At 42.7% G+C, this 22,837-nt stretch overlaps 3 protein-coding genes and 1 long non-coding RNA gene across 4 annotated transcripts; 1 reads left to right on the top strand and 3 right to left on the bottom strand.

Annotated features, from left to right (window-relative positions):
* Positions 1-1,965: 1,965 nt before the first annotated feature.
* Positions 1,966-5,193, bottom strand: smim24 (small integral membrane protein 24). Its single transcript, XM_062555544.1, has 3 exons — positions 5,020-5,193; positions 4,340-4,478; positions 1,966-2,535 (listed from the first exon to the last, which is right to left on the bottom strand). Exons 1-3 carry the CDS (start codon positions 5,084-5,086, stop codon positions 2,448-2,450), a joined length of 294 nt encoding a protein of 97 aa, XP_062411528.1. The 5' UTR covers positions 5,087-5,193; the 3' UTR covers positions 1,966-2,447.
* Positions 5,194-8,944: 3,751 nt separating this feature from the next.
* Positions 8,945-13,371, bottom strand: LOC134101764 (uncharacterized). The gene is made up of 3 exons (XR_009941449.1): positions 12,951-13,371; positions 12,522-12,698; positions 8,945-9,568 (listed from the first exon to the last, which is right to left on the bottom strand). It is a non-coding gene; the product is annotated as an uncharacterized LOC134101764 (long non-coding RNA).
* Positions 13,372-14,517: 1,146 nt separating this feature from the next.
* On the bottom strand, positions 14,518-17,047 carry dohh (deoxyhypusine hydroxylase/monooxygenase). Its single transcript, XM_062555543.1, has 5 exons — positions 16,919-17,047; positions 15,997-16,288; positions 15,803-15,879; positions 15,452-15,695; positions 14,518-15,230 (listed from the first exon to the last, which is right to left on the bottom strand). The coding sequence occupies exons 2-5, from the start codon at positions 16,268-16,270 to the stop codon at positions 14,914-14,916; spliced, it is 912 nt and encodes a 303-aa protein (XP_062411527.1). The 5' UTR covers positions 16,271-16,288; positions 16,919-17,047; the 3' UTR covers positions 14,518-14,913.
* Positions 17,048-17,437: 390 nt separating this feature from the next.
* LOC134101761 (fizzy-related protein homolog) lies at positions 17,438-22,627 on the top strand. Its single transcript, XM_062555542.1, has 14 exons — positions 17,438-17,596; positions 18,357-18,437; positions 18,598-18,726; positions 18,841-18,904; positions 19,065-19,195; positions 19,327-19,409; positions 19,567-19,750; positions 19,875-19,940; positions 20,057-20,159; positions 20,549-20,733; positions 21,200-21,433; positions 21,724-21,828; positions 21,916-22,008; positions 22,238-22,627. The coding sequence occupies exons 2-14, from the start codon at positions 18,369-18,371 to the stop codon at positions 22,277-22,279; spliced, it is 1,488 nt and encodes a 495-aa protein (XP_062411526.1). The 5' UTR covers positions 17,438-17,596; positions 18,357-18,368; the 3' UTR covers positions 22,280-22,627.
* The last annotated feature ends 210 nt before the right edge of the window (positions 22,628-22,837 follow it).

Here is a 22,837-nt window from a genome sequence, read left to right as displayed (position 1 = left end):
GCACACTTTTGTGTTACAAAAAAAAATAGTGACATGCTCTTGCGGTGACATTTTAAAAATACTCTTGGATTCTTGCAAGGTTATCCAAAATTCTAACAATGTTTCTCTAAATCCTTAAATAAACCCTGGAAAAAACAACTGAACTCACTGAAGCAGTTTACCATGAATGGAAATAGTCGATATATTATGCTGTGGCTCTCCTGAACCTGATTTACCCCAGACCTGATATCTCAACATGGTGTTGAATGTTAGCGAGAGCAGATACTGGGTCTCGAAGATCAGATGTGCTGCCCTGTGTAAGCACTTCTGTGGCTGTGGCTGCCTGGACTGGGCTGAGGACTCTCAGGCTGTTAGAGTCTGGCAGCCGCTCACCCTCTTCCTTTCCCAGCCTCTGTGCAGTTCATCACCACCATGGGCCAAAAACAGTCGGAGCCCAGAAGATATGAAGCCGCTGGCTCCCATCTGTTTTGCAGCTCTAAATGGATTTACTTTACTATTTCTGAATTGCATCGACACTCCAGACACTTGCAGCAGCAGATCATGCCGGAGATGGAAAGGGCTGTTGGTCTTAGTCAGAGAGTCTACCTCCAGGAGAGGCACTAAGTCAAAATAACACTGACACGCTCAAACCAGGAATAGCAAGTGAACTCAAAATCATAGAAAGTTCACATGGGGTTCCTAGACATTTTAAATGCATTAGGTAGGAGATGTGGCTTCCTAATTGACATCAGTCATATTACAATCTACTCGTCCCTTCAAGTTTTTTTGGCAGTTATAGACCTCCATGCACATCATGTAATGGGTTATTTAAAATGCAGTTCAGGGGGTAGTTATTGCATTAAAAATGTAATTTCCTTTCAAGTAATTAAGGAGTACATCAGTAATGTCTTGAGGCAGTGGATAAGATAATAACGATAAAAATAGTAGTTACATCTCAAATAAAAGCTTTTCTTTGGTGATAGCATGTGTTTCGATAGGCCTATTAATGCGCGTGTGCTGTTGCGCAGAATGTATACTTTACTACCTCAGGGGATAGTGGGGGTTGCAAGTCACTGGCACCTTAATTTGGGCGTCGCAGGCTGAAAAGTTTGGAAACCCCTGTCTTAAGGCACTGTACAGCATCTATGCCTATAGAGCATGCAGTGCTTTATACAACTATACATTCTATAAAAATACATCTAACTGCCACATCTGGGTTCTTTGAAGAGCTTGCATTATAGTACATTTGATTTATAGCAGGAGAATAAGCTACTTGTTCAGGAGAACATTGCAACTTGAACAGAGGAATTGACTTGCAAGTGTTATTGACCCTGCACAGGTTAGGCAGCCAATTAATCCAGTGTTATTGAACAGCCCAGGAAAATGGTTAAGCAGCCAATAAAATGAAATTAGTGCACTGAATATGATTAATAAATACCCCGACTTTACATCATTTTCATGCTGGCTGATGAAAATCCATTATGACTCAACTGATCCATTTATTCTGACTGTATATTCACTCCATGTCTATGGAAATTGCATTTGCTCACATTGTGCGTTTTGTGTTGTCTGAGCCAAAAGTGTTCCTTTGAGACAAAGGTTCCATATGAGAAAATGCTATTTGGTTGATGTTACATCACTGCACTGGAAACATTTAAGCTGTCAGAACTGCCATTCAAAATGAGTAATCGACTTCATACCATAACCCTCTTTGCATACATACATGCCGAATTCAGAAATGTCACCAAATGCAAGCCCAACTGGCTCAGCCGGCTGTGACGCCGCTGGTCTTTGAAGACTCGAGGTTCACAAACCCACATCATTTGAAACCCTTTGACTCACATCACATCTCCGAGAGCCAAGTGTCATTGGTGTGGTTGAGGGAAGATTTCGAGCACATGGAAAGTCTTTTCTACGTTTATTTTTGTTTATTCTCAATTTATGTTTTCCTCAGTCACTGAATTTGTAATCATTCTAAACCCACTGTTTATAATATAAGTTTTTTATTCTGTAAGATCAATCATAACACAGTCATAACAATCACAACAATTATTTCATTGTATTTCATACAGTGAAACCTCTATTTCAATCACACAGCATGTATGGCATAGTTTAACTCCCTCTTTTGAACTTGTTAATTAATATTCTATTCACTGATAGAGACTGTTTTGGCACTGGTCTTACTAATGAGGATGGATAGTGTGTCTGATACCATCTAGTGGTCGACAAAAGTAAAGATATGCTATTTTTGAAAGAACCAGTCATCTATCGCCGATGACCGTCTTGAGTGTTTATTAAATCACAAACCATAACAATGACTATGTACAAATGTGTCTAAAGAAATGTCTAAATAAGTTACATGAGTTGGATACAGATGACAATCTCAGTGAAAAGTGATTTTGTTTTCTCGCTGCTGTTGAATACAATAGCAGTGTTGGTCCTTAGGCTGTTTTCTCTGGGTCACTCCCTCACAGGACAGTCTGTTTGACATCGGCTTCCTCTTTATCAGAGACGGACTCCGCGGCTTTGTTTTCATAACCTTCCACGTCCTCTGTACTGTAACGGAGAGAGACAGAAGCAGAGCAAAGAGTTCAGACCCCACTGCATGAACCAACTGGTGGCCAGATGAAAGCAAAGCTTTTGTTCAATAGATAGATAGATAGATACTTTATTGATCCCCAAGGGGAAATTCAAGGTCCCAGCAGCTTAAGACACCACACACAACATACAATACAATGTAAACAGGAAAATACAAAGCAAATCAACAAATCAACATGACTAAAGGAGCAGTAAAATACTATAGATAAGATGTGCATGAATGTACTGTACAATCTTCTTGTATGCTCTGTATCAATTGGAATGTGTCCTTTAGTGACAAATTGCTGATAATAAGCAGTTTGATTTACCCTGAAAATGCAATATATATTGCACTCAAATCAGTGAGACAAGGGGCAGATAATTTCCACCCATTATTGTGCATTTCAGGTTTAATAATTAACATTCAATTGTGAATGTTTTGAAGGACCAAGAATATATTTTAATCACAATTGTCTGTGATTTTATCTAGTCATATTAAACTAGTGCCACATACTGACTTTTTTTTTACTACATTTCACAACCTGTCCACAGAGGAGGGTTTAATCATTCTTAATTAGTTAATATGTTAATGCCAGTCCTGTTTTATGGAAATAATTTTACATTGTTAGATAACTTTATCAACAGAAAACACAATAGTTTAACACTATCAGTATCAGATTTCCTCTCCATCACAATTTCCTACAAATTAAAAATAAAATGTTCACAAGGATAACATTTTCACTATTATTTATTTTTGTTTTAAAGGCAAAGTATGCTTCTCCTTGTGCTTGTATGCTTGTTCCCCTGTACAAAATTAAACACTTTTTGTTGTGGAGGAAAAGGACTAACAACAGGCAACAACAGGCAAAAACTATCTTCAAAGAGATATATCTACTGACAAGGTATAATGTTTCAAGATTCTCGCAAGATGTTTTACGGTCAACCATCATGAAGTTGCATTGCTGGCTCTCTCCGGCTATACTCTATGGCTATCTTAAGTGAACGATTCCCTTATTACACATTTGTTTACCATCGAATTGGCTTCGGGGCTGTTGTATTAAGGCCAACAATCCTGCATAGTGCATCTTTAATGCAGTAACAGATAATGCAAAGTACAAAAATGAAAATGTCAGTTATTTCTGATTATATTTTATGCAATTAATGACAAATTGTAGTTAGTAAATTAAAATGCAAATGGTTTCCTGACAAGTGTTTGAAATATGCAGGTGAAATATTAATTTACCCTTTGACCTTCCTCTGGACACATTGCTTTAGTGATTATGTCACTATGTGTCACAAGTGTGATGATGGTGTTGACAAAAGGGCTAAAAGGCACACTTTGATACAGAAACAAAAATCGGTACGAGGTTGTGTGTATTAAAACATATTTCTGTAGATGTAATCATATGCATAAAGTGTTATTTGGCATAGCATAAAGTTTTGTCCCACCATGTTTGGACACATCTTTCACATCTTTAGAATGACTTAGCTGGTGATGGTTAACTAATAAGCTGTCAATGTTTGAACAAGCCCTGCCTGGTAATGTATCTGTACAGATAAGATGGAACCATTGCTCTGTCTGAGAGAAGCCATAAAGCCAAATCATTGTGGTGTCAGTTGTCAGGTAATTACATGAGGAATCATAGTTCAAACTGTGACATTTTAAATGCTTCAAGAATATACAGCAAGCTGTCACCCGTGTGTTTGTGTCACTGGCATAGTGTTAATGTGTATCTGGAATCGTCTTGTTAATGATTCAGAGGGGAAGGGGGGCCACACATACTCATCTTTGCCGTACAGAAGCCTCTTGGCGATCAGCACGATGAAGACGATGAAGAGGAAGCCTGCGACCGCTGCCAAGCCGACCAGCCAGGGCTGCAGTCTGCTATTGGTGGTGCCAGTCGTGGCCTCTCTCATGCCACCTGCGGGCGAGGTGCCAAGTAGAGACGTGAGATCAGCTGTTAGTCACCCAGGCTCAAGAGGCACCCCAGTGGGCCCTGTGACATTTCTACACAGCTCTATGTGCTCTGAGTTTTTGGTGTAAGGTGTCGACATTCAGTCAACATGGTTTTCACAACATGCCAGATCTGTGTGTTGGAAAATGGTATTGCAGTTGCTCAAGTTTGTTAGGACCATCACTACTAGATCACACTCACCATGGTCATGCTATGAGTCAAATGTGATTTCAGACTGAATGGCACGTCTTGTTAGAGCAACCAGAGACTCACACATAGCTTGATTGGTGATCACAGACTAATTTTGCTTTGATAATTGTACATGTTTGAATATACAGCATACTGTACATACAACAATATAACAAGACTTGTTATGGTCACCAGGATACCAGGATACCACCTTTGATATCATCTGACTTGCACATGGACAACAACACACTGGCACCTCTCACCTTAAAACCAGTGCCTGAAGCAAGCTACAGTTAATGCATTATGGATGGTAACTTACCGCTCTGTGCCTGACAGACAGACAGCAGCAGCAGGGTGCCAGCTAGCACGTATCTGTGGAGAGACATGGCGGTGGAGCTGTGTATGCCTTCCAGCGTTTCCCACTGACTTCTGAAAGCGGCTTGGCCGGCGTCGTGGGACCAGACCCTCGCCAGAGGTCCAAAGTACAGGCTCAATCAGCGCGACAATATATCACCGTGAGATTAACAGGTAGTTTTATGGCCGCGAGACTGCACTTGCTTAGTTCACTATAAGACTCAGGCGCCCATGGCTCTTGAGCGCAGCTGTAAGGTCTGATTGAAGACGGCAGCGCGAGCCAAACTTGTGCCATAGACTTGGCCCAAGCGCCTGCACTTCTCTTGTGGAATCGCTGAGATCCACGTTTTAATAATGGTCTGTGGTGAGCATAATGGATGAGAAGCTCTCTGTTCAAGAGGGTCATCTGTCAATCAGGCACAAATCTTGGTCCACTTTAGATGAGCAAGATAAGACTGAGCCAACACATCATGAAGCCAGCACCTGGCATCTGCAATGCATATATTTTACAACGCCATATTTTAATTGATTGAGTGTCTGCAAGGGTGGATCCATTCAGAAATGCTGTCAAATATTGAACAGCATAAATGATCTGACAAAGATATGAGAGAGTGATACATACATCTGAAATGGAGTTTTCTCTTCAAGGAAAATGATCAAGCATTGATATCAAATATATATTATTTTATTGTTTTATATCATCTGTATTTCAGTATCCAACTTTGAATGGTCCTGAGACCACAAACTCTTCATCCATCTGAGGGTGAGACAAACAACTGGTTCAAGACAAATACATAGAGTTCTACATCATTGGCAACAATATTTCAGTCTATACGCTTGCAAGACCAGCAACAATGTATTAGCTTGCATCCTATTTACACCATGATACAGCACTTAGGGTTCAATTTGTTTTGTTTTGCTTAATTGCAGTTTATTTCTTTTCAGCAACAAGCTATTCAGGCATGACATGCTGGATAGCAGCCACCTCTGTTAAGCACTTATCCACACACAACGGTGTGCATAATTTAAATTCACAAGTCCATTGTGTTAAAGGCTCAGTCAGCCATGCCAAGTCAGAACACATTAGTAGTATCTTCTCTGTCAGACCACCCAAGCTTTAGACTGTAAAAGCCAAGGATGGGGTGAGCTGGTGGGATCATATACAAAAGAGGTCCTCCAAAGTCTCAATCAATAAGCACAGTCTTCTGCCTGCCAGTCATGTGTGTGAGCAAAAGCAGCCTTGTAGCGTGTGGGTAGCAGGAGAAGGATTTTAGGATGATAAGAGAGCGCAATGCAATTTCTTTAGCTGTGGACTTTCCAAGCAACTATCCTCAGCAAGAATATCTGACTTCTGTTTGTTTCTCCTCCGGTCTGTCTGTATGGCTAGCTGGCTAGCTGAAGCGTCCAAACATCACACGAGGCCCAGTGCGAGGTGGCCGGGGCTCTCGGCCGTCGGAGATGACCCAGATGGCGGGCGTGTTCTTGTTGCCCTCCAGCAGCACCTGGTACTCCTCCGCCTTCACCATGGCCTCCAGCTCGGGGTTGGTCTCCGGGCACCAGTCGATCTGGAACTTGTCCTTACACTCCCAATAGTTCACCTTCTCCTCCTCAGGCTGCTCCCCAAACAAGTAGTCTACAGATATGGAGAAAGCACACATTTGTTTTACACACTTAAATTATGGACTGGTTTTATGGTGAAATTAGCAGTCATTTATAGTCAAAATAATGCTTCAAAACTAACTACAATATTTAGATTATGATGAAATTGTGTGAAAAGCGTATTCATGATCTGTTTTCCATTGTAGCCAGAGAAACTTAAACAAAAGAATAGGAAGGTTGAAAGAAGAAAACACTGTGCAGGGATTTGGCAGGGATCACCCAGCTGGTGATTACTTTATGCAATGATGAAGTGTATCCTTTTTTATTCAATGTAAATAGGAAGTAACTGCCCTGCCTGAAAACCGTAGAAAATGATGAACATTTCTTGACACCACACATACTGTATTTCCCTCATATGGTATATCTCAAGTGTTGATCCCCCTGAAATTCCATCAAGACGGCTTACACTGTGCCTTCAATCCTAAGAAATACTCTCCTTTGGTTGAGAAGAACTAGGGACATCAATGGTATTCTGTGGAGTAGTATGCAGGCCTGGTGAAGTGGTTACCTGCAAGATCGTGGAGGAGCTCTTTGATGAGGTGCCTAATAATGGCGTATAGAGCAATCAGTGCAGCACTGGAGGCTAGCAGCAGGTAGATGATGTAGTTGGGTAAGGTGATGGCATCTCGGGATGGGGGGATGTAGCTTTCAAATAAAACCTCCTCTGAGACACCCTCGTCCAAAACAGTTTCTGTTACATCCATTTCACTAGTTTATTTGAAAGTCACAGGCGCCTTGACTGTACTGTCATGTTGTCCTGGAAGTCTATTATTTGCTTGATTCCGGTTGTATCATTCTGTCCAAAACAGAGTGAACGATCAGCCATGCATTTATATAAGAACAACAGATAATACAGACTTCACAATACGAATGGTAAGACTTTTTAAAACAAAACCAAAGAAGAGTTCTTACCGGCAATATTTTCTGTTTTGTTTTCACGTGGCAATCCCGTAATCTCCTAATCCTTTCTTTTGGTCGGGAACTGGTTTGCGTGTGAGTGAGGTGCTGTTACAGCTCTCTAGGTCAGCTCATAAGTTGTGGTCATGTTTGAATGACAGCATGAATGATGCTAAGAACGCTGCTATGATGCCCTGGCCAGTGAAGCTACCATGACCGGAGTGTGTCAGACTCAGACTGCCCCAACAGCAGGTAACAAGGGAGCTAATGTACTTAGTGACAATAAGCACTGGGTCAAGGGCACCAATCAGATCCAGGATTTAACTCTGTAGTACTGAAGTAATACTACTAGGGGTCCTGATACTGGTCTGTTTTCAAGTTTATAAGACAGGTTGATAACATACTGTGCATTGGGTAACACTTTACTTGTATCTACATGAGACTGAGAGTGACCCGAACATGACACATGAACCATAACCCTAACAGGAGAGCTACACCAGGTGCGTAACTGAGACCTAACCCTTACTTGTCATGGCAAAAACCAAATGACACTTAATGACAGAAACATTATGTCATACGTTTATGAGTTATTTATAATGTTTGTGACATGCTCATGACAGTGTCATGTCACTCTTATATAGATACCGGTACCTTCAAGTGAAGTGTAACTGTACATTGTAAGTGGCTAAACTTTGCTGTATGAGTATAGGCTCTGTAAGACTGACTCAATGAAATAATCGAGTGCATTATCTACAGTTGCAGAGGTGCCCTGATAGCATTGCTTGAAATAACCTTTGTAATCATGTAAATAAATTATTAAGCCACTATTCAACATCATTATGCATATGCTATACATTTGCTGAGGAACAGGGGTTTACACAAAGAGATACATTTCTGTGGAGAGTTGATTTTCATCCATTCATTTTAATCTGTTCATTTGATATCCACTTGATTTCCATTGGACAGTTCTTTCATATAAACGTCGGATGCTCTATCCTCTATCATCCCTGGGGTGCTGATGTAAGACAGGACTGATAATACTGGATAAAGGTAAGGGGATGGAGATCAGTCCATCACATGAAAACACACACACACACACACACACACACACACACACACACACACACACACACACACACACACACACACACACACACACACACACACACACACACACACACACACACACACACACACACACACACACACAGACAGAGAGAGAGAGAGAGAGTAAGCGAGCATGACTCATATACTGTACAGACACAGACACACACAGATAGCCATTCTGAGAGAGAGAGAAAGACACAGTAAGCAGACGTAGAGACAAATGGGGTTTTATTTAACGCATAACTTGAAATGGAACAGACTGCTGTGTTCATACAGCAGCATGGCACTCAACGTTACAGAAAGACTGGTTATGACAGATTGTTACATGCAAAGGAGGCTCTACCTCGGTTTAGTAAAAGCATGTGTTTTCTTAAGACAACTAACAGTCATGTGGAAACATTTGGGACACATGAACCTTTAAATTAAAAAATAAAAGATGTTCTATTTGACATAATGTTACAGGTTACATCATGTATACTAGAATGCTTCTGATGCTCTGACACAAGGATATTGAAAAATAGATAGAATATAAATTCTATTTATTTAGTTATTTATTTATTTATGAAAAAGAAACACTAATTCAAGTGGATGTTTTCGTTGGAGGTTCTGGGTGAAACATTAAGGGCAAAGTTAGTGCAACAAGTGTGTAGGGATTTTTCTTCTTCGTCCGGGGAAAACATTCACGGAAAAGGAATTGAAGGTCCAGATTCACAACTCGATCTGAAGTCCTGGCAGCGGCCCTCGCTGGTTCTCCTCTGGTGCGCTGGCCTCCATCCCTCTGCTCATCCTCTCCTCCTCTCCCAGCAGCTCATACACATTGCGCTGAACAGGGCTCGATCCAAGTGCCCAATCTGTGTGAAGCACGAAGTAAAAGTATTTATGAGGCTGAACTCAATGACCACGTTTGAATCTCTATAATACACAATTTAATTCAAGTCAATTCAACTAAAGTAAAAATATATTCATTTTAAATAAGTATAATGTATATATAGTGTAAATAAGTATAAGTACAGTATAGTGTGTGTGTGTGTGTGTGTGTGTGTGTGTGTGTGTGTGTGTGTGTGTGTGCTACATCTGTCCTGGTACTCAAAGACTGCAGTCAGTGGAAAGTAGGAAGGTACTGTGCATTTACGTAGCGTAGTGTTTACAGAGTCATCTGGCCCTGTCTAATCTGCCCAAAACCCTCTTAATAACCCTGCTGCTGACACTCTCGTTTCATGGCTTGTCACCGGGAGCACGGTGCGTGAAGGTGAAGGCTTTGCAGGGAGCCAGCCACACAAACAGGGGGGCTGGGGTGGGGTTGGCAGGGGGGAGGAGAGAGGGGGTGGTTGTAATCTACTTAATCCAGCCAAAGAAGCCTCTCTCAGTCCTGTGGTCCTGTGGCGTGTGACTACAGTAGAATGCCCACAGGTATGACCTCTGCACTGGATTCGCTGGACACTGGCCCTGATCGATCAACAGACGTGTGTGCAGATTAAGCCATGGCGGGTCACTGGCTGACTCTGAAAGTCGTTGTTTTCAACAGAGATACTTTTTCTCTTTGTGTAAGTGGAGAGATCCTCATCGGCGCATAATATGCCAAATTAGCGCATAATATGGCAAACCCATATTTAACTAACCCCTGACATCAACCGAATTCTGTTTAACCGAAGTGATTGAGGTGGGTTACCAAAGGTTACCTGCAAAGTCATGGACCAAGTCCTTCAAAAGATGTCCTACTATGCCATAAAGTGCCAACATAATTACAGTGGTGCCCATTAGGATGTACAGCACATATCTAGGCAGGGCGATCTGATCCTTGGAAGAGGGCACGTAATCAGCAAAGAGCGGAGCTTCCTCCACACTCTCCTCAGTCTGGAGAAGATGGCGGAACCTGGAGTCTTCAGTGGAACTGGTCCAGAGCATTCTTCCCACAGCCCCAAACGGGGGCTCCGCACTGGGACTCTGCATGGTGAGCTTCAGCAGCTGGAGGCTTTGGCAGGGTATCCTCCTCAAGCCATTTTCTCAGCATCTCTGTATTGAGATACAGCATATGGAAGTTCTGTGATGGTGATGGATGAATGTCTCCAAGCTTGCAGGAAGATGGATATGCCAGCAGGGAGTTTGTTTCATGCTATAATGATTGGTGTCGCTGAATGACTGTATCAGTGGAGACATATTGGTCTGAAAGGCACATATATTACAGCATGGTGCTGACAAAGCACATAGTTTGACCACACTCCAGCATGTGCATATTATAATCAACCCATGACCAATGATTGATGCAAAGCGCAGTGACTTGAAATGACTCCAGATGAAAACAGATCAGTCATGTCAGAACAAGGATACATGAGGCTACCCCACCAAAAATTCAGGGTGATGGATACAGCATGCAATGGATAGTGCAGGAAGAGACGACGTGAGTTCATCAGTCCTCCCACTGACAAAAGTTTGGCCCGCATGACGCTATAGATCTAAGGAGAGAATCTGACCTGCCCTTCCGTTATATATTAAAGGAACGTCTACAGCAAGCCAAGAAAGATGTCTTGTAATTAAAATTCCATGTATGTCATTGCGTGCAAAGAACAATGTCATGCACATAATGCAAAACGATTAAATCTCCTGATTAAAAGAAAAGATGATGGTGGTACAAATGTCACAAGCTATGTCTGAATAAAAACCTCAGATACACATTAAACAAACCAGAGTTCTGAGCTCAGAGGCATGCAAAGAGACATACTCCAACGAGTACAGACAATACGGAGTTCCGATAGAGCTGACAAATCAAATGTATGCAGGCCTACACAACTAATTAGCAAAAACAAATATGTCTGAAGCCTATTTTACACATGCCTATTTCAAAATTCACCACCAAACACAAACCAGTTAAATGATCACAGAGGGTAAAAGATTTGCTCACTCAAACTGGGACCTCCTGCGGTTTGGGCTCGGAGTCTTTCTCAATCTTCTTGCAGAAGAGTTGTCCAAACAGGAAGTTCCAAAGAACGAGTGTCAGAGACGTGTTGGCCGTGACAATGCCCACCATGATGGGGTGAAGGTTGAACATGTTGGAACGCAGATGAGACGTAGACCAAAGCTGGGGAAACTTTCTGTCTGAACCTCTCACTGGTCCCCTTCACCTGGACATACAAAAGGTGCTCGCTGTCTGACTCTCTGTCTGACTCTCTCTCTCTCTCTCTCTCTCTCTCTCTCTCTCTCTCTCTCTCTCACTCAGAGTGACACTTTAAATCACCGGTCAGTCGGTCATCTACATGTCTGACCTAATTTCAGAATACATTCAATGCCTCCTTGGAGAGGTTAATCTCTCTGTCTGTCTTCAACACCAGTAAGTGGGACACGATGATGAAACATGCTCCGAAATGATGTGATGTGAAAGAGTTACAATGAAAATGAATACAGTGGTCCATTTTTAAAATCGATGAAGCAAGTGGTGTAACGTGTCTTTGTGATGAAGCGTTATTTGAGACAACTGAAACACTTGAGATGATCAATATGATTCAACAACTGATTATACTCGTATCAACTTAATATTAACAACATATGTCTTGCACTGGTACTTTGAAATCCTTTATGAACCTTGTTTAAAAACGTGATCTGGCACGCACGCACACACACACACACACACACACACACACACACACACACACACACACGCATTCGGACTCACTCACACACTCACTCACTCCGGCACGCAGATGTATTTTAGATAAAGCTGATGCATTCTATTTCAATACATTGGCTACATTGCGAAGATATGATTTAGTAGCTGAGTGAAGCTCAGACTGCATTAAAAATTAGACATACCTTAGTCGGTGATCCTCTTTGGCTCGGTAATGACAGGTAATCTTTCCATGCGCTCTCCCATTCCTTGTGTGCACCTCTTCCCAAGATCCAGGGGGTTTCAGGGTTCCGATAATGTATTTCTTTCCTGTTACGTGACAGTTGTTGTCTCGTCCGATGTCTGGATGCTGACAAACAGACCTAAAAGGGAAGGGAAGCGTCCAGGAGAGAGATTTACTTTCAGTAATCTGATGAGACCTTGCCACTGTAACAACAAATTGTTTTTTTTTGTTTGTTTTTTTTGCTCCTTCTTTAGTCCATACACAGTTTAATCTTTCCAGATGCTGTCATATTTAAGGTCAGACAAGGACAAATAATAGGTATCGTTAAATCACTCAAACTGGGACATATATACAGCCTCTACATAGATAGATAGAAAAACAATCACATTACCTGCAGATTCATTCTTGGGGCTTTCATAATCCCTTGACAAAAAAAAGTTAAGACTGAAGAGCTGTTATGTGTATAAAAAAAAATGTTTTCTTTGGCCCAGGTGTATCATGAAAGTACTACGAACGGATCTACCCTAACAACAGAAGTCTACAGATTTACAGAGTTGGGGAGAAAGGCGATCGTTTAAGCAGGGTTGTCTTTCTTGGGCTCATCCTCAACCTTCTTCTGGAAGGCCTCTATGAGAATGAAGGCCCAGTAGATGATGGTGATGGACGTGTTCAGAGTCACGATGCCGATCATGATGGGGTGCAACATGGTGACCGACCCTGTGGGTGAAGAAAGAGCTCCGCGCTGGCCTTGTCTCAGGGGTTCTCAGATCTCATGGATCTCTCTGCTCCGACTGACCCTCCCTTCCTTCCTTCCTTTCTCCTCACCTCCCTCCCTCAGGCTCAAGCCTCATACTTATATCCCCCTGTGCCAATCATCAGGGGAGCTGCAAGCAACCCATCATGCATGTCAGTGATGAACACTACATCTGCTCCTTAAAGGGGCAGGTGAGCCGAAGAAACCAAAATACCGCAGTGTCCATATATCTGAGATACAGCAATTCATAACCTGTATCCTTACTGTATTGTATAGAAAATGGATGGATGGGAAACAGCTTTAGAGAAGTCAAATAGTATAGATAGGTACATATATGAATGGACAGTATAGCTGAGACTTTTTAAGCATTTGTTAATTTAATTAGACATCAGCGTGTCATTACTTATTAATGTGGCCTTTGACTAGGAACTAAGTTGAATGTGGCATACATTTAAATCTTTGAATTTATTTTGATACTTCCTTTCTCTACTCAAATATCTATTGAAGGTGCCATAACTGCCATAACTTTTTTCAGCCCCACATTATGTATCTTTTGACAAGACCACTTAGTGCAGATTTGAACAGCCAGGTTCATTGTTGGAAATTCTAACGCAGCTGTTACAATGATCAAAATTTCAAACACTCAAAAAAAATGATACCTAATGCATCATGTTTGCCTGGTGAACACATTATGGCAACTGAAATACATTTCATGAAACAGTATCATCTAGCACTAATTTTGCCAAACTATTCTTTTACCAGGGTTTAATAACAACAGTTATGTCAGAACAAAGTAAATGCTACCTTGATCAGACTGATGATGGCTTAGTCCGAAATGCGTCTGTGTGGACATAAATATAAGCGATGATGAGAAAAAGCCTGAGTGCGTTTTTTTTTTTTCACTTCAGGATCAGGACTTTATGAAATAACCTGTATTGCAAAGGTCTGACATCAGCATGAGGTGGGGAGTGGGGGGCAAGCCCCTTGCAGCTAAGACACTCAGAATCCCCCGCCTTAATGAAGAAGAAAGACGCACTGCTGCGCGGATTACTCGCGCTTTGCGTAAACCACCCTGATCCTCCTCCCCATAGGGGTACGTGCTCCGTCACCTTTGTTGACCCCTCTGAACAACAGGGACAGACTGATCATTGAAATGGTATGATTTTATGGATGCATTTCAAAATACACACACACATATCACTGCTTGTCACACAACATTATTTTAATGTTGATTAAAATACGCTCAGAACAAAAATGTTTATGCCCTCAAATGGTTGCATTAAATCTTCTCAGGACACTTTAGAACAGATTACTGTGATTTTAGGAAGGATTTTGAGAAATGTATTTGGCTTGTGTGACGCCTACATCATATTTTCCCATAAAAAGAATAAATAAACCAGCCAAAACTCTTTCACAATCCCACAACATAATGGATTATAGTCTGCGAATGAAATAATAAGCAACTCTCATTATACATTTTTTCCGTGAGCACATTTTGACCCAGCGAGCAATAAAACAGTGATGTTTATAGTTGGATACTGCTGATGGGGGGGGGATCTCTCTCTCTCTTAGAGAGAAGTCTTCAACACGACGTCATCCTTCATGAGACGCCCTGCAACCGCAGGAGTCCATCTGCATACTGGAACTGCGTGGAGTTCTCGTAGTCGAGCATGTCCAGCGCCACTTCGCAGCTCTCCTTGACCACGCGCTCCTGGTCCTTGCGGTAGCGCTGGAGGATCTCCAGGCAGGTGTCCTTGCCAATGGAGCCCAGCGCCTCGGCGCACTCGTGCCGCACCATGGCGCTCTCGTCCTCCTTCTCCAGCGCCGCCCGCAGCTGGGGGATGCTGGCCTCGTGCTGGATCTGACCCAGGACGTAGCCGATCTCGTGGCGGAATAAGGCACTACTGCACTGGAGACCTGACCGACAGAGAGTAGGGAGGGAGTCACGTTAGCACACGTTTTCAAAGGCAGAAGCATTGGGTTTTTTTTTTTTTTAAATGTTGCCCTGGTTATAGATAAGAACACTAATAAAATATAAACTAAGTTGTAAAGCTTACTTTTGACAGATTTCTGATTAATGTTCATTATCTGGTTTATACACAAACACACTCCCTCCCTCCCTCCCTCTCTCTATTTACCATCGCCAAGGGCTAGCACAGCCTCCTCAGTGCCCATGTTACGCAGCGCAAACATAGCTCTGTAGCGCTCGAACAGTGGCAGGCTCTCGTCCAAGAGCAGCGTCCTGAGCTCGGGCACAGTCTTCTTGGGGGCCGGCGGCGCCGGGTCCACTGAGCTGTACGGGTTTCCTTCAGCCCCCTCTTCAGTCCCGCCGCTCATCAGCCATTCCAGTCGTCTCACAGCTAGCTGACACGTCTCTGCCACCTGCATAACAGTGGAAATGTCAACAGAAATTGGAATTGAGTTCAGACAGGCAATGCCAAATAGGTATGTTATGGAGGGAATCATGTGATTTGTAGGCAATTCCATACCTCTATAACAGGATCTTCTGAGTATTGTTTGAGTATATCCAACACTTTTGGATTTCCAATAGCTCCCAAAGCCTCACCTAACACAAGGATGATATACAGACGAGATTTGCATTGCATAACATTTAAGCAATAGTGTATTGCTGCAGTCTATACGTTATTGTGATTTTGTTATGTGACAGTCATTGCTTGCCTACCTGCTTCGTGTCTGACCATGGGCTCTTGGCTAGTGTCTTTCAAAACAACCTCCAGAACAGGAATGGCTTGTTCATCTTGCATTTGACCCAAACAGTAAGCTAGTTCATGTTTCAGCAAAGCAGATTCATCTTCGAAGGCCTGACTTATCCATTTGATGGCCTCTGGTCCACCCAGATTGCGCAACGTGAAAAGTGCCCGAAATCTTTTGGCAAGGTCTTGCTTTGAGTTGACCAGTACTTGGCCAATGGCAGCCACATCCTTTTCATCGAACATGACGGTAAAATGTAATTCCTTAAAAGGTTAAGGGAAAGACAGTAAGTCATTTGCTTAAGTGTCCGTATATGGATTACTAATTCACCTGAACAAACTCAGTTAATGTATAACACTGTAATGTTAGCAAAATGGTAATAAACCATTCGTTTTAGACAAAAAAAACATCTGCTATATACCGCGAACAACCCTTCAACAGGGGATCCAATAGTCTCAGTGAACCCAGACGAACCTGAGGGCTGATTGAATTTCCCATCAATTTCGTCTGGGTTCACCCCATAGACCTAACAAGGGATCTATTAGAACCACATACATTTTCATCCCACGTCCACCACTCCTAGCACTTATGATGTTAGCCAGCAAATGTTTCAGTTAAGCATCTTGATCAGTATCGGGATAACGACCACACCGAGAACGGACCAATTATTTAAGTAAGGCCGACAAAAAGCATGCTTTTCGTGGCCTTCTTTTATAACAGCTGGGAACGTCACGCAGTTACAAAACTCTTGCTATGCTAACTAGCTCGATTACAGAAGCCGCTCACTGGTAACCTTACTACAAATACCGATCAAATAGCACCATTCATAAGCTAAATGCAAATAGGTGAATATTTCTGGGAGATTGGCATGATGTGAAATCATTGTTACTTACTGTTATTAAAATCTATCAAATTGGTCCCATCACTCTTTCCACACGTGAACAGGACCTGATGCCAGAGAAAAAGAGAGTCTAGCACAATTTCTTTATTTTGGGATGACTAGAGTGTTTCTTCTCTACATTGGCCCCTACTGACGGGGAGTAGAAGTGTGTGGGCTTGTGCCTGAAGGCAGGCTACCGAGGTTGAATTTGCCTCTTATTTTAAAAAATAAATAGATAAATAAATAAAACATAATAGTTAATGTGCCAAGACATAGAAACGGCAACACGTGGATGAATTGGGTGATAATAAAGAATAGAGTTGGATTCCATGTCACAAGACTGGCACAAGCAGACATTTGCCGCCCGCTTAACTTTTTTGTCACAGCGATTTTTGTCATGCAGAACCAATGAAATTCTGAGCATCAATATGCTACATAACTACCCTGTGAACTTTTATTTCCAAAAAACAATATACAATGCAAACGTGGCGGGTTTGTTTTGATTCGAATCTTGTGACGTAGGTGGTCTTAATGTATACCCAGAATGCTTTGCACTTTCACCCAAAACATCTTCGAAAGCTACAACAGCTACATCAGCTAATCAAATCTTTAGTTGATCAGTAATATTACCTCGGCGTTCCGTGTTTTATTAACAGGTGTATTTCCAAGCTATTTTTACCCAAGACTTAAGGTAAGAAGGCGTGATTGTCTTTTTATTCATCCAGTTAGCAGCTCGCCAGCTAACCAGCTAGCTTGAAAGCTAATTAATCTATTATGTCAAGGTAGTGAATAACCAAAGAAGCGCTAAGTTACTAAGTAATGTTACTTTTGTGACTTCATACGGCGCATGTTTCAAATGACATCAAATTACAAAGTTTAGTGGTATTGAAATAGTTTCAGACATTCTGTTAGAGAAAGTCGATAGCTTTGCAGCTTAACCAGTAATGTTTGAATTTTAATGTTAGCTCCCTGGTTGCCCTCAAGCCACAAAGGTGGTAAAACAGGGTATTTAGGAGACCAGACAGAAAGCTACTAATGTAGCCCTGTTTATCGATTATAAAGTGGCAAAGGAAGGCTGATTAAATATGAATCATAAGGCTGTAGATGGACTGTAGATACGTCTCTTCGTCAAAGTTCGTTTGTTACTGCTGGTTATATGATAGACCACACTGAGAACCGAATTCATATTTTGAACTGTCACTACGACATGACATGCATGTGGCCTAAACATGACCCATTGCCAATGGTATATATGTAACTAGTTTCGCTGTGATTCCTCTGACTGAACCGAAGGTCATCACTTGATCATCACTAAGATCATCCAAATACAATAATACATGCCCCTAGATCTTCCTCACATACATTTATGCTTTCACAGTGATAGACTTTGAAAGACATTTGTGTGTACTGTTAAGTCCGAATATTGATCATACTTTCCCTCATGTCTTCAGTCAGTCTCTTCAATGGACCAGGACTATGAGCGGCGGCTGTTGCGGCAGATCAACATACAGAATATAAACTGCAGTCCCATTGTGAGTGTTACAACATGCCATTTCACACACATTTCTTTGATTAAGTGTTGTGCAATCACATTTGATAGATACTGTATATTGTGATATTATAGATATATTTATATTGCATAATGGATAAGATGAAGTTTTCCATGAAAACCCTTTCATCCTTCCCAAATAGAAATCGACAGAAGTGGTCCGCAACCTGACGCCTACAAGCTCCCCGCTATCATCCCCTAGTAAACATGGAGACAGATTTATCCCATCCCGCGCTGGAGCCAACTGGAGCATCAACTTCCACAGAATAAACGTAAGGGCTATTGCCTGTTTTTAACCACACAGTTAACTGCTTTTAATTGTGAACGTGTAATGACAAATGATCTTTCTTGCATGTAGTCATGTATATTTGTTGGTTTGTTTTCAGGAGAATGAGCGGTCTCCTAGCCAGAACAGAAAAACAAAAGATGCCACCACAGACAACAGTAAAGGTAGGCCTGTCCTGACCAATTGGACATCATCACAGCCTGCATCCATAACTCTCCACATAGACCTCTTTCCATTGGATGGATATTTCACTGTTCTGCTCTGGGAACCCTCGCATCTCATGTGTTTTGGTCTCTCTGTGTCTTTCCTTGTGGTGCTCTGTAGCGGACGGTCTGGCCTACTCGGCCCTGCTGAAGAACGAGTTGCTGGGGGCAGGCATCGAGAAGGTCCAGGACCCTCAGAGCGAGGACCAGCGTCTGCGACCTTCTACCCCGGAGAGGAGGCGGCTATTTAACGTGAGTGGGCCACTCATTCCCTCCTTGCCTCAGTTGCAGACCTCTGTCCAGTGTGTACTCTCTACAAGACAGTTGAATAGACCATTAACATTTTTATTATATTTGTTCTCTCTCTCTCTCGCTCTGTACAGTACTCTCTCAGTGCCAAGCGCTCCTCCCCCGATGACAACAACACTCTGTCCCCTTACTCCCTGTCACCTGTCAGCAGCAAGAGGTAAACTGGCTTTACAGGAACTCATACTAACAGGCTAAAGAAGCCACAGCAGTGACTTCTGTGCTTCCGTACCGTGTGTGTGTGTGTGTGTGTGTGTGTGATGGTGTCTTTTGTTTTAGTTTCATGGTGTATGTCTTCTGATTTGTTATCTTTGCAGTCAGAAGCTATTACGGTCTCCACGAAAGCCCACGCGTAAAATATCCAAGATCCCTTTTAAGGTGCTTGATGCACCGGAACTACAAGACGACTTCTACCTCAACCTAGTGGACTGGTCCTCACTAAACGTACTCAGTGTGGGCCTTGGGACCTGTGTATATCTATGGAGTGCGTGCACAAGTCAGGTAGCTACCACATGGCTTACAAGTGCACAAATTTTTCTTCATGTCAATGAAGTTTTCCTCATAGCTTCAATAGTTTTCAATTTGTTTGTTACGCTAAGCACTGTGATTGAATTGTTTACTACAGGTAACACGCCTGTGTGACCTGTCAGTAGAGGGCGACTCTGTCACATCCGTGGGCTGGTCGGAACGAGTGAGTACACACTCACATACCCAGATCAGGGGGCTCCGTTATGATTTTGCCGTTATGCCTGCAGTATAGGCATGCATACGCGTGACTTGTCTTGAGACTGTGTGTTTCCCCCATAGGGCAATCTGGTGGCAGTGGGCACACATAAAGGCTTTGTACAAATATGGGACGCGGCTGCAGGCAAGAAACTGTTTGCGCTTGAGGGCCACACGGCGAGAGTGGGTAAGTCACGAATTCACATTCAGAGCTGACCTCAAAGAAAACGGTTGGCTTATGGCCACCACACACTACAAGAGAATAGTTTAGTTTTAGATGATGGGCAGAATCTAAAGTGTAATTAAAGCTAACTTAATAGCGTAATAATTAATTGGCAAAATAATGTGCCAATTTAATACAATGAGCAAGATCCTCAGTGTAAACACCAACGGGTCAACTCAGTGATTTCCTCATGCCACACAATAGTTTGCTCTTTGCTAATAGTTTCTCTCTTTTTGTTGTTTAAATTGGGGCCCTTTAATCCTCACCACTAACTTGAATAGAAATGCCCCCATTTACAGTGCCCCGTCTCTCACGGTCCTCCGGTCCTCCTTGCTGACTCTCGTTCTCCGCAGGTGCTTTGGCGTGGAACGCTGATCAGCTCTCGTCCGGCAGCCGCGACCGCATGATCCTGCAGCGGGACGTGCGCACGCCCCCCCAGCAGTCGGAGCGGCGGCTCCAGGGCCACCGGCAGGAGGTGTGCGGCCTCAAGTGGAGCACCGACCACCAGCTGCTCGCCTCCGGGGGCAACGACAACAAGGTAAGCGCTCATCGACTGCTCCGCGATTGATTCTTTTGGTCTGCTCGCTCAGTATCCTGCCCTTCAGGTTATCAGCCTAATTCAGCTAATGAAGCCCCCTGAGGAGTCTTAATGTTTTTGCAGAACCCTGTACGAGCAAGCTGTACGATAGGGCATCAGTGTCTACACAACATTTTTAACATGGGGACAGTTGGTGGTAGATTCCATTGCCCTTTTTGATAATGGCATAGTACAGATGTACTAGGCTATAATTATTATTCTATGGTACAATAGATATTTATAGTATGCTCCATTACACTGCTTTATTGCTGGCAGTGGTGCAAATATCATGACAAAACTAATAGCCATATTGAAGAACAAAATTAATCATACCTTGGTAGTGCTGGCCTGTTCTGGCAATGTAACTAGCTCTATGTGGAGAATACGTTTGATTGGCAGATTTCTGATTTGCGCTTGTCTTCCTCAGCTGCTGGTGTGGAACCACTCTAGTGTGGTGCCCGTGCAACAGTACACGGAGCATCTGGCCGCGGTCAAGGCCATCGCCTGGTCGCCCCACCAGCACGGGCTGCTGGCATCGGGCGGCGGCACGGCCGACCGCAGCATCCGCTTCTGGAACACGCTCACAGGGCAGCCCCTGCAGTCCATCGACACGGGCTCACAAGTCTGCAACCTGGCCTGGTCCAAGCACGCTAACGAGCTGGTACGTAGATCCCAAGGCTAATGTGGACATGTACGAGAGTAGATTGAGAAATGTTCTAGGGTGTTTAATGTGAGGTGAAGTCCTGTTTCTTTGAGCGCAGTGAGTTTCACTAGTTTAGCCTTGCAGTTCTGAAATGGTAGTGAACTAGAAATTGTGGATTGATTCAAATAAACTTGTAGTTCATTACAGACAGGCGACCGTTTGATACTTTTTTTACATCCCACTTGTGGCCTTTTTTTAGAGGGAAAGGGAAGTGTTTATTGATTCTTCCTGGATTGATTGTCCATTAGGTAAGCACACATGGATACTCACAAAACCAGATCCTGGTGTGGAAATACCCATCCCTTACTCAGGTGGCCAAACTGACTGGACACTCGTACCGAGTCCTCTACCTGGTAAGAAGAGAACCTCTCCGTCCAACCCATCCCCTCTGAGCCTTTATTAGCCAGTAGTTGATGAGCAATCTGACCCTGTGTGCGCAGGCCATGTCACCGGATGGAGAAGCCATTGTCACAGGAGCCGGAGATGAGACTCTGCGTTTCTGGAATGTCTTCAGTAAAACGCGCTCGACCAAGGTACACCTCACGTACTACACACACACACACACACACACACCTCCTCACGGTCTGTCCAGGGACATTGTGCATTTCTTTCTATCCGCAAGTTGGTTCTCTGTGGTTTTAGAATACTTTGTGTGCGTGCGTGCGTGCGTGTGTGCAGTGAGCTCATCCATTAGTATTGAGTGCATGATGCTCTTAGCAAACATTTGACGAATTGTTAAACTCAGTCATATTTTCTTTTCAGGAGTCAGTGTCTGTCTTGAACCTCTTCACCAGAGTACGATGACCCCAGGAAAGTGAAAGAGCAAAATCATGTTGAGGGATATGGCCTCTTTTAAAGATGGGTGGAGAAGGCAAAGGTGCTAAAAGAGGGGACTGCTTGTGTCGGTTGATGTTTACAGAATTTTATAGACCTCCATCAGGACTGCCTTGTGTACATTCAGGATTAATTTCAAGAGCTTACTTGATTTGGTGTATTTTATGTTTGTTTTTTGTGTTTTGTTTGCAATTAATGCACATTTTATAACATTTTGTGTTTCTTAAGTTGCTAAATATCCTAAATGTACAATACTGTATAAGCATCAAGAAATGTAAGTGTCCTAAATCATTGCAATTTAAAGATTGATGTCCTTTACCATGGTGTCATCTTTTGTGAGTTGTTTTCAGATCAATGGTGATATTAACAGTGACAATCCAATTGTTGGAATGAGGGGGGAAAAAATTGAATTTTGTTTCATATACAGTAAAAGAGTTTACGTCCCTTGTGTAGTTCCAGTTTGTTTTAGCCGTGCATTTTAAATGTGCACTGTACTTGAGAAAGAGTACCGGTAGTGTACTTTTGAAT

Source organism: Sardina pilchardus, chromosome 15, assembly GCF_963854185.1.
Source record: "Sardina pilchardus chromosome 15, fSarPil1.1, whole genome shotgun sequence".
Lineage (NCBI taxonomy): Eukaryota > Metazoa > Chordata > Actinopteri > Clupeiformes > Clupeidae > Sardina > Sardina pilchardus.
This window is presented reverse-complemented; position numbering and strand designations above follow the sequence as displayed.